Here is a 15,463-nt window from a genome sequence, read left to right on the forward strand (position 1 = left end):
TTCATTCCATTTCATTTTGGTGCCCTCTATCAAGTTCTGAGAGACTGGCAAGGTCAGGAAACAAGAATCACCCAGATTTCAGGAAAGATTTTCTGATAATGTAGAAGAATTCTGAAAATGTATCCAAGACATTCTCTAATACAACTTATACCTAGTATAATTTAGGCAGATCTATTCTGCCTCTCTTTCTCACACACCCCCAAATGCATTTTACCTCACATATGAGAGTTTCCAACAGTTGAAATATAATAAATTAGTCTTGGATTAGCTGATGCTTTATTATAAATATTAAAAGTGTTACCTGTTCCATTGTACCAATCCATTCTTCTTTCCCCAACACCAGGTTTTGTACAGGACGCATCATCCTACAAGCGGTAGTGAAAATAAAGAGTCCTGGGTAGAGACTGGGTTTCCCCGTCATTGGAATAAGAACCACTTCTGTCCAACCCGGAATTTTCTTTTCTTGCATTGCCTATTAACAAATATCAAGACTCAAAATGATTTATTTTTATATCCTTCAGCAGAAAGAAGAAATAGCTTTTAAACTACGGTAATTCACAAAGTATTAATAATAAACCTTGTAATATTTAAAGAAAATTCAAAGCGAGGAAGGAGAAACATAAAGTGACTTCAGCAAGAGCTATAACTTTTGAAGGAAGTAGAAATGCACCTGGAATATCATCTAATTCTGAATGACAATCATAGGTGCCAATCACACAATCAATGAAATGACACAATTTTCCAAGAGTGGAACTGATATATATATATATATATTGCAGCTAAGCAAAGAAGACTCACTTTGAAGTGCCTGAAAGTCTCCACAAGATCAGGAGCCTGATCCTTCTCTATCCAGCCCACCAGAGCTCCATCCAATGTAACTGGATAACATTCAGCATAAGGTTGGTTTGGTACACCATCAACTGGGGTAACACCTATGGAAATATTTTGTGGCCATGCTTATCATGTTATCATGAACAACTGTACAGAAACTTCCCAGACACTTAGTGGAGTCTAATTTAACATCTTCTCACTACTATCCTTGGACTACAACTCCTAAAATTCCCCAGTATAGTTAAAAGACACAGATGGGATTTGCTTTGATCGAGGAACCCTTATTATGGACGGAAGTGTCTGGAAGACAATGGTAGAATATCTTTTAATGTAAAAAATTGGAAAATCTGAAAACCAGTTAAAGCCACCAAAACATGTTGCATTTGAACCTAATGTATTCAAAGCCTCAATTTAACCACAAACTAAACAAATTGGTGAAAATCTCATTATCTGCCTCATGTCCTCCTCTGGAAAATAATTAGTTTATTTCATAGATTAGGTTCAGGAAAATGAAATATCTTAAATCATGCTACTTGAGGTAGTGTTCTTTCCCAAGACAGTTCATTCATTTTTAGAGACTGGTTGATATATAGTCCATTTATACAATTTCAAGGCTTTATGAGATTCATCTGATGGTCAGATTACAGTGTGTGGAACATCTTGAGACCAAATCTTTTAAAAAAATATTTTTTATATTCTTCTTGCAAGTGAAAAATATTATTCCAGCGCTATTTTACCTTAAATACCAATCGATAGTTAACTCCTGGAGGGGTTTTTTCCATTATGTTACTGTATACCTAATGCTATTTCTTAAAAGCATTTCTTGTTTTCCTCAGTATTCAGCCAAAAAGCTTCCAGAACGGTTATAAATATAAATAGCAAGGCAAGATCTATCGTCAGGTTTACTATATAAAAGGCATAATAAACAATATAAAAAGGAAAATGAGGAATCAAATACCAATTCTTAAAAGTTATAAATTATATGTTGTTAATAATGTAGATATTAGCATCTTTGTTAGGAGCGAATGGAGAAGAAACTGATTAAATGAAATCACTGGATTGCTACAAGTTTAAGGTTCTTTTGTGATAACAAATAGTCAAATATTTAAAATTAAAAGAAAATGTTGTAGGAAAATGTATGAAAAATCCTTTGTGCTTCTAGTCTACCTAGTTGTGTGGCTGCCCTCATAGGGCAGGATTTTTTTTAAAAAAATAGGGATAGATGGATGTGTCTTTATCCTCAGTTAAGTTCTTTCTCAGTCTAGTTTCATTTTGGCTTGCTTCCACATGCTTTTAGTGTTTTAAAATTTGCATAATAATCAGTGGACATTTCTTCAACTATACCCCTTTATCTATATTCTCTCTAAATTTATAGTGTATTTTTTTTCCAACACAAAGCATGTCAAGTGCAAATTGTGCACATTTTTGTGTAACCTTTGCCGTTAACTTAAATCACACACTAAATTACAACATTGTTGAAAAGCATCCAGTTTGGTGTAATTCCATTCCATTTTGAGGAATATGAATTATGTAAGTTCACATAAAAAGATGTTATCAAATGGATTTCTCTCCCATCTTTATTTTCAACTACATAGGCAGAGATAATCTGCTTGTAAATACAGATAGCCCTCGTCTCACAATCATTTAGCACCATTTGAAGTTACAACAGCACTGAAAATAGTGACTTATGACCAATTCTCACACTTCTAACCGTTGCAGCACGTTCACATGATCAAAATTCAGGTGCTTGGCAACTGGCATGTATATACATTGGTTGCCGCATCCCAGGGTCAGGTGACTGCCCCGTGACCTTTGCAGCCAGTTGTTGACATGCAAATTCAATGGGGGAAGCCAGATTTGCTTAAGAATCATGGCAGAAATGATCATAAAACTAGGTGTGACTCACTTCACAACTGCCTTGCTTAGTGACAAAAATTCTGGTACTAAATGTGGTCGTAAGTCGAAGACTACCAGTAGGCTTCTACAAATCCTTCAGAATAACTGCTGCAGAATGCATGCAAGTGCATGTGACATACTTTTTCCAGAATTGTTACTGGAGTTGTGCCAGATTCACATGGCTACTTTGGCTGCTCCTGACTTGCCAATTCTATGATCTACAGGATGATTTTAGAATAGTGTTAAGATGCAGTGGTACTTTATGAAGAAAGACTGATCATTGGAGTATTGCTATTGATCTGAGGATTCGGATACATCTTCCAGGGAATTTTAAGATACGTCAAATCCAGTGAAAAGACCCCTGCTTTTTTAAATGGTTCTACACTTGCAGAAATTATACCTCTGCAAAAGTGATCTTCTTGGTATTAATTTGGTTTCCCATAAAAGCATTTTCTGACCATTTCAAATGATCAACACTCACCTAAAGAGCAAAGCAACGGTAGCAGAGATACAGTGTGGAATGTCTGGGTTACGATCTCACAGGGGGCTGTCATGTGGTTCATCAAGCCACAAGGCTCGCCATCTGGCGTGTGGACAGGACAAAGGAAGCCCCAGGACTCTGGCAACAGCTTGCGCACTGTTGTGGTTCTCATCTTCATGAAAGCAGCTCCTCTGTGCACGCAGCGGAAGTGGGAGAGGTAGCGGAGGAAGTTCAGCTTGTCTGCTATCACACATAGACCTGACACTTGCAGCATGCCCAAACCTTGGAAAGTCATAAAGGGGGTGGGGGGGCGGAGAGGGAGAAATAGAAATCTGATCTTCTCCAATTCTGTTTTTAGAGCAATTGTTTGTGAACAGCAGCAGTTTGGTGCTATTATCAGGGACAGAGTATGCCAAACACTCAGCTCTAGCTGCATTTGTATTTCTCAGTGAGATGTGTGGCAACTGTTACAACTTCAGATTTTAGATAGGGAATATCAATACTCTTAGGATTTAAGAGATCAGAAAAGAACAAGAAGTCTTGCAGGCATTGCATGGATTCTCTGATCTTCTTTTTGGATGCAGTATTTTTTTATCCAGTGTTGCTGATTGTTTGCAGAAATGTAATTTCGTTAGCGACTTAGCTGACAAGAGCTGACCCCAAAAATATAGTCTCACAAAGAAAAAAAATTGCACTTTGGAATACAACAAACAAAACTCAAATATGTAAGTTTATTATATGGGTTTTAGTTTGTATACTCCATCCTAAGAAAATTTAACATTCAACATTCAAATCATCAAAATTTGGGAACAAAATGTTATTTTTTAATCCAATTTTTACACCACTCATCTCACTTTCTAAATAATTCTGGGTGGTTTAAAAGCAAAAAAAAGCTTTAGAATTCACATACAAATCCATACAAAAATAAACAAATTTAAAGAGTTGTGATATATCATGCACATACAGTAGATCTGAATGTTTTTTTTAATTCTTATTTTGAATTATCTGAACTGGTTTTTCTAGATGTTTTTAGAGTGAGAAAAGCTAGGCAACATGGAAATCTCATCACAAACAACTACCCATCTACAATGCTTTAGAACAGGGGTGTCAAACTGCCGGCCCGTGGGCCGGATGCATCACGTGGAAACCGCGCCCACCCCATTGCTGGCAATGGCAAAACTGTCCCGATACGTTGCACGACATCACATGATGTCGCGAGTTTGACATGTCTGCTTTAGAACAAGGCAAAGAACAAAATCATGTTAAGCAAACTCTGGATTTCGCTCTTCATACCATGCTGGCTGCAGCTACTCATGGGAAGAGTCAGCCACACTATCTCTGAGCCATTAAGCCACATTAAGATTTAGTGGCACATATGAAGAAGCTGACTAGGTTTTGCTTATGATCTGCCTCAAAATGCCTATAACTTGCTAAAAGATTTACAAACGCCCAAGGAATATATGTATTTTATACATAAAGCCAAAATTACTTTCTTCAGGAAACTGCAACTTTTCCTGGTAGTGCATGGAAGCTATGCACCTTCTTAACTGAAACAAGTATTTTCCTGGGATTATGCAGCTACTTTGTGGTTTCTAAGAGTAAGCACCTATTTAATGGCATATAACCAATCAAAACACAACCAGGAAAATATGCTCTTTTAAGAAGACACCAGTAAGTGTGGATACGTGCAATACATCCCTAGTACACTATCGGGTAAGATCTAGCAGTATGTCTGCTGAGCTGAAAATTTTTGACAATTTTTCAATTTGCATCACTGGTTTAAATGGAGAAATGAAATTAAAAATTCAGTATAACTCTTTTATGAACTATGATTGCAATCTCTGCTATTAGGCTCAAACAGGAGAGATCCAGCACAGTATACATTACAGAAAAAAGGAAGTCATTATTTTCTGAAAATGCTTTTTCATAAAACTCTGGACTTGAATAGCACATCTAACATTATTCAATAATTCAATTAAATATTTCAAGGCCCTTTAGGAGTATAAGGTTGTACCAATTTAGTCAGAAACAAAACCAGATGCATAATTAGATTGCAGACAATCCTACCTGACTTTGAGCGCAGGTTACCAGTTGCCAGGAGATATTCAAGCATCCGGGTGAGATCTATTCCCATGCCAAGAATTTTTATCATGTTTTCTGAAGTAATTGTTATATTTGACTTCTGAGCTTTCTTATCTAATGCTAGTTTAACTGAGTGTAGCCAAGATTCCATCTTCTCCTGAAAGAGAGGATGAAAATATGATAGAGGGCTTTAAAATAAACACCTTCTATGTTGCCATATGAAGTATATCCAAGTAAATGGTAATTTCAGCAAGTTTGATTTATAGACATTTAAGACTAGACTGTAAGAGGTGTTAGGTAAATTAAGAAAATGTTAAATAGTCTATTAATAGTAATTTAGTCACTGTATTTTAAATGGTGGGTCAACACATACTTTGAACCCAAACAGGCATTTGTAAGATTCTGAAACTCAACTTTCTTGGATGCTCAACTTCCCTCAGGTGATGCCCTTTTTGTCACTAGCTTCCGGCAATTTACTCCATGACTTAATGCTATAGACAAAACACCAGTGGGATTTGCAACAAGGCAAGGATGGAGTTGGAGCAATGTAATACAAAGCCATGGATTCTTCACACCTCTTGATCACGGCTCCTTATATAAAGAGGAAAGGTTTCAGCTTCAAGGTTAGAAAGAATCTACATGCTGACAGCTTCTAGGCTTGATCCAAGCAATGTTAAGGAAAATGTAGATGGTGACATATGTCATATAGTTTTAAAGAAATGTGGTGCCCATTTGAAACAAAGTCGCTGGAATTTAGGAACTCTCCTGCTGTTTTATAAATCAGAAGTATCTATACTCGTGAAAAAAATTCTTGAGTCATCCAATATAAATGCCATTCCTGCAGCAGTGCAATCAGTGTCTCTGGTTTTGTTATTTAGCCTCCTTGTGAATTCAGATTGTTTGCAGGAGTAATATGGACTTTCCCCCTGTAAAAATGGGAATATGCAGGAAGAGAGCCATCCAAAATTACCACAAACATAGACTGACAGATGAAGAATCTATGAAAATAGTCAAATAACCAGGCTCCCTCTTTGTGCTATTATCCAATTTCTTGGCATAAGAGGCCACTATTCTTACTGAAAACTGATCCAATTTGTAACCATTTTATCCAAAGAAACTAAGCATGCTTATATTAGGGACGCAGTGGCTCAGTGGGTTAGGACGCTGAGCTTGTCAATCAGAAGGTCGCCTGTTACTTGTCCCAGCTTCTGCCAACCTAGCAGTTCGAAAGCACGTAAAAATGCAAGTAGAAAAATAGGGACCACTACAGTGGGAAGGTAACAGTGTTCCGTGCGCCTTTGGTGTCTAGTCATGCCGGCCACATGACCACGGAGACATCCTCAGACAAGCGCTGGCTCTTCGGCTTTGAAACGGAGATGAGCACCGGCCCCTAGAGTTGGAAACAACTAGCATGCATGTGTGGGGAGACCTTTACCTTTACCTTAGAGACTGAAGATACAACATTGGAATCTGAAAAATGATATTTCCATGTGTCTCAACACAACAGATATTGGGTAATTATTACATGAAAACAATGGCTGGAATCATACATCACATGAAACCCTAAACCAGGAGTGCCAAACTGCAGCTATCCAGCATTCCATTTATAAACCAAGATTATACATTCAAATTGACAAGAATTTTAGTAGCATAATTTTCAGATTTTAAGGACAGGAATGGGACCGATTTATTCCCCAAAGGCCTCCCACTTCCATTCCAAAGTTTATACTACTCAAAATTTGACAATCAAGAGGCTCAGAAGTTTCAGCCATGCCCGAGACTGTCACCTTACCAGATGGTGTGCAACTCTTCAAAAGGAGAATTCCTGACCTATGGTAAATTATAGTTACAAATGAAAATAGCAGTTTAGGCATGATAATCCTAAAATCACATTATGGCTTAACACATTATGAGTCCAGCAGTGGAAGTCTGTCTGTACACAGTGTGAACATGTGTGCATAACCATGTTTGGAGGGAAAAGAAGGGACGAGGGGACAAATTTAAAAGCATTACCTTTAAAAACATGAGGTAAAGTTGTCCTGGGGTGAGCACTTCTTGATTCATTAAGCTATCAGGATTGTCCTCCATGCACCCCTCTTTGGCTAAAGTAAAAAGCTTTCGTGTCATGAGACAAAGCAAGTAGAATTTCTCAGCTTTCATTTTCAAATGTATGCAGATGCACTGGCTATAGGAACAATTAATAAGAACAAAATCACCCACTGAATGTCCTTAATCATCTTCCCAATCAAGCAGCATTCACTGTCTACCCTATTATTCAATGTGGTTTAAGAAAAAAACTAATCCATAGACATCCTAATATAAATTCAGTATATTAATGTAGAAAAAAGAAACCAACATCCTTCAGATGATTTTGATTATAAATCCCAAAGTGCTTTCCTTCTGGGAACATGGGCTAGGGTTCATGAGATTTGAAGGTCAAAATATCTCAAACGTATCAATATACCAAGAGCTATGAATTCTTTGTCATTAGATAAGGCCGTGAGACTTATTATACAACCCTGGAAAGATAAAATATACATTTGCTTGCAGCAGTGTTTTGTTGATATGTGGCTCTGCCTACATTTTAGAAGTACTTAAAAACAAAAGGATCAATAAGAGAATTTCCAAACAATTTTGTTCCATAATTCTATCAAGAACAGGTAGTCCTTGAGTTATGACCACAACTGGGATCAGATTTCAGTTGTTGAGCAACACGATTGTTATGCGAGACATCATTTGAGTGCCCACATCACTGCTTTGTTCAATAACTGCAATCCTGCTACTCCTGGTGTGATTGTTCAACAATCACACAGGTTGTTATGTGATGAAGTCCCAGGTAAGGAGTGCGGGGTGCCTTGGGGGGAGGGTGTTGAAAACTCTGGGAGGCTGTGCTCAGGAGCTGAAAATCCTCACTGCTGAAATTCAAGCCCTTGAGTGGAGAGATATTCCCACACAACCTGCACACAGGGCGGTTCACCCTTGGGAGTCCATGAATGGAAGGGAACTCCTTTGGCGGGGTGCAAGAATGGAGCTGAAATCTTCAGGATTTCAGCTCGGTTTCTGCATTCTGCCAAAGGAGTTCAGCTCCTCTTGGGAGGCAGCTCTTTCAGGCAGCCCGCAGAGATAAGAGGGAGTCTTCTCAGCAGGCAACTGCAGCTTGTAACTTTCCTGCCAGCTTCCCCACTGACTTTCTGGGGAAGCCAATAGAGAAAATTGCAAATGATTGTGGGAACAGGTTGCCAAGCACTTACATCACGATCACGTGACCATGGATGGAAGTGCTTCATGGACTGTAAAGCATCCTTTCCGAGGCCATCGTAATTATGGACAATTGTTAAACAAGCGATCATAAGTCAAGAACTATCTGAAATTTCTTCTAGTGTTCAGCTAAAACCTACACTGTCTGCAAATAACAGAGAAAAACTATTATTAACCCAGGATGAATTTGACCCTGAATTTAATGATTCACCCTACTCCCGGACAATTTCACAAAAAAACACTCGTGTGACTCTAAGATAGCAATTCTCTTAATCAAAAGACCAATTACATTTTCCTTAGTCTTTATTTTAGGGAAATAAAGGATTTGCCCTATTTGTTTAGCTGAGATGGGCAGTGTAGAAATTTGATAAACAGTTGTACATGAACCATGAAGTCATGACTATTGTGCACCTATCCTTCTCAAGCCAAACATATCTAATTCCTCCAGGCCAAATATAGCTGGTCCTTGCTTCATAGGGCCTCCAACCATAGTTTATATTCTTGGTGAAGCATGACACCGAGAACTCAATACAATACGTGAGATGATTCAAATTAAAAGGCAATACTTCATGTAATATATAAACTATGGTTCAGTTAGGAAATGCTTAGGATATTGTTAATTTTCTGAGATGCACGGTATCAGGTTCAGTCTGATCCTAATCAGTTGTACGTACTTGAAAAGGAACTCTCCAACGCGTTCATTAGAGTACCAATCAGGAAGGTTCAATTTTACTCTGAAGCGCTGCCCCAAGAAGATCAGCACTTGCTTCTGGGTCACACAGCCATCCTCTGTGACCATCCTCAGCATTTGAGAGACACAGTTCTTATAAAAAGTATCATCTTCTTTTCCTTTAATCAGTTCTTGGAAAATCTGAAAATCTGAGAAACCAACCAATGCCTGGAGCAGAAAAAAAATAAAAAGTTGGAATTTTTAGATGTTTCGGGGCTTGATTAATAAAGAATTCATAAAATCATTTACTGAAGCTATTATATTTCATATTCTTAATCAACAGTATTCTATACAGTATTCTACATCACATAATTTGGTAAGAGTGGCTTCATAATGATTTGGAGAAGGCAAAAACCTTCCAAAAATAGAAGCCCATCTCTGCAGACAGCAATATCTAAAAATAGTTTCTCTGCCACTGAACTGTGTTTGAGATACACGTTGTATTAGGCTGGTCAACCAATTCAGGATTTGATTTCTACAACTGAACCAAGTCACAGTCACTGTGTGGTAAATAACCATTTACACCAGCTAAGTTCACTACAAGAGGGCCCTATGCCGCCTCCTAAAAAAACAAAACTGCCTGTTCTTTATTGCTACCTGTTGCTGCTGAACTGGACAGAACTAATTCTTATTATGGTTTTGCAAGCAAGGCTATTGTCCCACATTTTATACTTCTGAAAATCGTAGCTCCTTGAGAACAAAATATAATGACATACCTTAAGGAGAAATCCCAGCGGGATAAAGAACAGCTCCTTCTGATAGATGAAGTTCACCATCACCGATCCACTATCAAGATAGTGTAAGGTCATGTTAACAGCTGTATGTTCATCTCTAACACAGTGCATCGAGACCCCTAAACACCATCAAAAGAAACACATCTTAATATTACTGTTTTATATTACTATCAAAGTTGCCTTATTCAGGTAACCTATGCTCTACAGATGTACAGTACTAGAGGTATGCTTCCCAGAATTCCTAGCTAGCCTTGTGCCATTCGACAGCAGACAAACACGGCATTTCTTTTGCTGAAGGTAACAAGTTGCTACACAGAACTACAGGTAGTCTTCAGGTTACAATGGTAACTGGGAGCAGAAGTTCCTTCACTAAGCAATGTAGTTAGTTATAAAGAGCACCATGACATGATCTCATCACTTTGTGACAGCAATTCTGCCAGTCCCTGTTGCCACTGTTTTAAGTGAGAACTGTGGGTTCTTAAGCAAGGGCTGCAAATTAATAATAATAATAATAATAATAATAATAATAATAATAATAATAATAATAATAATAATGATGATGATGATGATGCTGCTGCTGCTATTGTTGTTGAAAGGGACCTTGGAAGTCATCTAGTCCAACCCCCTGCCCAGGCAGGAAACCCTGTATGTGACCACCATGTGGGAAGAGATGATGAAACTGGATCCCAGACAAGCCGGTCAGTTACCGGCAGGCACTACAGAGAGCGGGCAGGTGCTGCAGGCTAACACTACAGAGTATAAGATCCCTATGCTGCCCAGTTCACCGGGAAAAGAAAAAAAGCAGGAGAAGGAACATTTTGATTTTGCTCGTGGAAGTTCTTTGTGAAAGTTGCAAATGGAAATCATATAATCCCAAGAAACTTTTGAGGGCCCCTCATTTAGCATTGTTGTAACTTTGAACGGTTGCTAAATGAGTGGTTGTACGTAATGACTACGTAAGACAAACGCAAAGAACTGGTATGAGATTGAACATAAGGGGCATGTTAGAATTTTCAATCAAAAGCCTGTCTGAGGATCAGTCTCCAAGAAGGAATGAGGACTGAATAAGTAATGAGTATGGTGAAAAGCGCATTTAATTTAAATTAAGATTATCATGTAATCTTAAACACAGTTTAATATGATTTTCTCCCATTTATTGTCCTTCTATTTCACAATGATCTAGGTCAAGAATACCCTAAGCCACAATATAATTTGTTCACCTTGGAGTTGTTTCAGTCTTTAAAACTACACATATAGCACTGTGCATGAACTCAATCTATACTTTGGAAGAAATCTATAATTAAGGAAGGCAAAGCAATATAAATACTATGCAATCACAATGCAGTATTTAGCATACTTTCTCACAGTTCAGATTAAAAAATGTCCCAAAAAATATTAAAGACCGAATTAGATCAGAAACAAAATTGTAGAATACGGTGTATCTAAAATATCTAGTTTCTACTGAGAGAAATAGTAAAACGATGTGAACAAAGACAATATGTAAGTGAAATATGTAAGTAAAAAGTTACCATATTGTGTGTAGCCCGGACCTCTAGATTTCCATTTTGGTTTTATAATTGCAAGAGGAAAGTTGCGCCGAGGCATAATCATCATTCTTATCACCTTTTCTATTCCATTAATTATGAAATAACCACCCATTTCCTGCCCAAAGTGTAAGAAATAACAATTAATCATAAACCGAGCTGTGAGGCAAAAAAGGATCAAACATTTCAGCTGATCAACCTAGAGTTTTCAGTGAAGTACAAAATTGGGAGAAAATGAAAATTTTGAAACTTTTATTTTTCACAAGCCCTATCTTTTTAAATATATTCAAGAGTAAGTACAGAAAAGCAGGCAATCTAAATTATTACCTATTGCAATATTTGCTTAAGTTTCTGTGGTTTTTTTTGCATTTTCAAAGTGTTGAATTATTACCATTAGATTTTACATTTTAAAAACTGATACAACTCTTCAAAAAATCCATCATCATCAAATAATAATTATATATATATATATTTAAGAAAAAATAAATATTTCCCCAAAGGAAAAAAAAAAATCTCAGAGAAGTACTTCTAAAATGGATGTTTAAAATCCACTGAAATAACAAGATATATTTTGCTTTACAAACCAACCAACCAAATTAAATAATACCTCTTCTTCTTCATGATGTTGGATAAGCGCTTTGGGAGAAAGGCTATGAAGATGACAGAATTTAGATTTCACCATAATTGGAATATTCCCAAGGGTCTGTTTAATAATTCCTTTAGGAATTCCATTCACTGACCAGCTGATATCAGCCTACACAGGAGGGAAAAAAAGTAATTTTAGGGGGGAAAAATGAACAAAATAACTTTAAAGGATACTGGGATCTCTATTCAAAGGAAAAAAAACCTCATTAACAAAAAATATCTAAAGAATATTTACCTATACTATGTATAAAACTTTTAAATGTTACACACACAAATGCACACCCCGATTATTTATTTATAAAATTTATTGGCCGCTCATCTTACCACAGGGTACTTATGTTTATTATTAATACACTGGTTACTGAAATATTGTTCAGAAATCTGGCTAAAAAATTAGAAAATAGTTAATTGCAGTGCAGATGGAGAGTCTGTGAATATAGCTAGGATCTTAAATGATGAGGTTCCATAGAATAAAACTTTACACCTTATCTATCAGAGAGAACGTATATCTAAATTATAGTCTCCAGCACTTAGAATCAAAATGCTTTCAATTTATGTTATTGGACATGAAGCCTTCATAATAAACAGCTTTATATGTTAAATACACCCCTGTGTAGAATCATTCTTTTTCTACTAGAACAGGGGCCCACCCCATTGCTAGCAACGCAAAGAATCGTGATACGTCAGGACACGTCACGTGACAAGTTTGACACCCGTGTACTAGAAACTATTGTCACCCATTTAAATTGCCAATCATAATTACATCTTGCACTCACAAGTAGTTCCTAAAGCTGCCATTACCTCACTTAATTGGATGACCTCAGATTCCAGTATTGCCAAAAAGGGAAAAACATTATAACTGAGCTTTCTATGTTTGCTCAGAAGGGACGCGGTGGCTCAGTGGGTTAGGACGCTGAACTTGTCGATCAGAAGATTGGCAGTTTGGCGGGTCGAATCCCGAGTGCCGCGTAGCAGAGTGAGCGCCTGTTACTCATCCCAGCTTCTGCCAACCTAGCAGTTCGAAAGCACGTAAAAATGCAAGTAGAAAAATAGGGACCACTACGGTGGGAAGGTAACAGCGTTCCGTGCACCTTTGGCGTCTAGTCATGCCGGCCACATGACCACGGAGACGTCCTCGGACAAACGCTGGCTCTTCGGCTTTGAAACGGAGATGAGCACTGGTCCCTAGAGTTGGAAACGACTAACATGCATGTGCGGGGGAACCTTTACCTTTACCTTATGTTTGCTCAATGCTTTAAACAAAGTTCTAAATCTAAAACAGTTGGAAATATTATTTTATTCCTCTACTTACAGTCAGTTTCCCACGGTAGGTACTTCTACGTGCTCGACATTCTGCTGGATAAACTTTCAGCTCTTTACATATACTCCCTTTTGGTACCATGGGAGGGCTGATGGTGGCCCCTGAAAAGGCCAAAGTAATCCGATCATTCTTAAAAGCAAACTCCAAAGGAGGAATATCCTAAACAAAAGAGCAGAGTTTATCTTATGTCAATTAGTACTGGAAAGGATGTTAAAAAAATCTATCCTGGACAGGAGAGATATTTTTGTGGCTGGGATATCAAACAACATTGTTTTCAATGCACAGGTGCTTTTCACTTTCTAAATTGTCAACTAGCAGCAGCCATTCTTCAGGCAACAAAGCAGAGAAACTACCCATTTTTGGTCTTTCCCAATTTTGTAATCTTGTGTCTAACAGGCCAGGTACAGGTGAGCTTATTACATTAAAAACTGGAGGTGATACTTTCTTTTCTTTCCTTCTTCCCTCATTATCCTTTTCTTTGTCTCAAGACTTTTAAATTATGAGGATTTGGAAGCCAAAGTGAGAGCCTTTTTCAGCTGAAGACTGGGATTAAAAAACAAGAAATGGTGAAGATTTCATTTGTGTGACATCTACTATACACTACTATAAGCCTGATAAATATGTTCTCACAGAAGAAAAACATCTCTATGCTGGAGCTAACCAATATAATAGCCCAAAATTAGAGGAAAAACATAAGACAAGAATAGAGTCTTTATTTATAAGAAATGCGAATTTACAAAAACACAAAAAAGTGTGAACTTACAAAAAAAAATCCTCATTTTTTCATACTGTACCTCCTTTTCCAACCTTAAGAACAAAATGCGATATGCTGGGGGCTGTTAAACTCTCGCATGACACTTTCCTAGAAACTATATAAATTGTACCAAAAATTCATTTTTAACCAGCCTGTCAAAGAGATCTGATAAATACAATGAAGATATTGCCTCTTTTTTTTAATTTGTTGAGAAGGAAATCTCCAAATGGGTTGGGGGTACCCTCTTCTCTACAAGGAAAAGCTTCACTTTTATATTATTTTCCATCCCGGTTCCTTTTCGATTCCCCCCACCCTTAATCCGCTGCCCACCTCGCAGCAATTTTTTTTTAAATCTTTCCTTTCCAACTTCCTTACCTGGACGGCACGGCTCAGTCCTTCGCTTACAGCGTAGTTGAACGACTCAATATGAGCCCGTGTAATATCCTGAAGGGCAGGCCGCTGTTGCTCTCTGGGCAGGCCGTAGTCCGGCGCCGTAAGATGCTTAAGGCTGGGACCGCTGGGCAAATTCCTCCATTTGCCCGCAGCATCCATACTTTTTCACGTGCGAACAAACATGTGAGCTTTCCTCTTACCGGAAGACAGACATAGGCTTCTTTACCTTCCTTCCCGCCTTTGCCCCAAAGCTTGCTGGGACTTGTAGTTAATAGAGTCCAAGCAAGCGAGAAGAGCCTTCTGCTCCCAGGATGCAATGCGCTCACACTTTCTTTCTCCGTAAGACGGGGAATAATTTGTAAGACTCCGTCTTTGCTGCCGCAGAATTGGATTTGGTGCCAAATTCTTTACTTAGGGGTGTCAAACTTCCGGCCCAAAGGCCGCGCCCACCCTAGCTCCGGCAATGCGAAAAAAGTCGCGATACGTCGTGACGCGTCACGTGACGGGGCGAGTTTGACACCCGTCAATTGGGGATGCTACAATTTTCAGAAAATCAGCTTCTATGGTGCAGAAAATACAATTTGGCATGGTGGTGGGGAAATCAGCAGTCAAATCTTTATACTTAATTTGCATTGGCACAACTTTTCAAATAATAGAGGCGGAGGGTACTCGCATATAGAGTAATATTAAATTACGACGTGAAGTAGTAATATAACGAAGGACACTTTTCTGACAGCTGGACGTTAATACTTTTAATTTGTGATGGCACAATATGAAGGGAAGGGGAAGAGGTT

General features: G+C 38.0%; 1 protein-coding gene across 2 annotated transcripts in view; it reads right to left on the bottom strand.

Annotated features, from left to right (window-relative positions):
- The window catches only part of POLR1B (RNA polymerase I subunit B), a 29,059-nt gene extending 14,039 nt beyond the window's left edge, over nt 1-15,020 (bottom strand). The window contains exons 1-11 of one of the 2 annotated variants that reach the window (XM_081314104.1): nt 14,652-15,020; nt 13,514-13,681; nt 12,164-12,310; nt 11,542-11,674; nt 9,995-10,131; nt 9,223-9,446; nt 7,304-7,475; nt 5,276-5,447; nt 3,209-3,490; nt 799-932; nt 302-472 (exon numbers count right to left, since the gene is read on the bottom strand). In XM_081314104.1, coding sequence (XP_081170230.1) covers nt 302-472; nt 799-932; nt 3,209-3,490; nt 5,276-5,447; nt 7,304-7,475; nt 9,223-9,446; nt 9,995-10,131; nt 11,542-11,674; nt 12,164-12,310; nt 13,514-13,681; nt 14,652-14,828 — 1,917 coding nt within the window. In that variant the 5' untranslated portion in view covers nt 14,829-15,020. The remainder of the gene's footprint in view (nt 1-301; nt 473-798; nt 933-3,208; nt 3,491-5,275; nt 5,448-7,303; nt 7,476-9,222; nt 9,447-9,994; nt 10,132-11,541; nt 11,675-12,163; nt 12,311-13,513; nt 13,682-14,651) is intronic. The other variant, XM_081314105.1, reaches the window with a different exon arrangement.
- Between the last annotated feature and the right edge of the window lie 443 nt (nt 15,021-15,463).

This window comes from Vipera berus (assembly GCF_964194415.1).
Source record: "Vipera berus genome assembly, chromosome: 1".
NCBI classification, from domain to species: Eukaryota; Metazoa; Chordata; class Lepidosauria; order Squamata; family Viperidae; genus Vipera; species Vipera berus.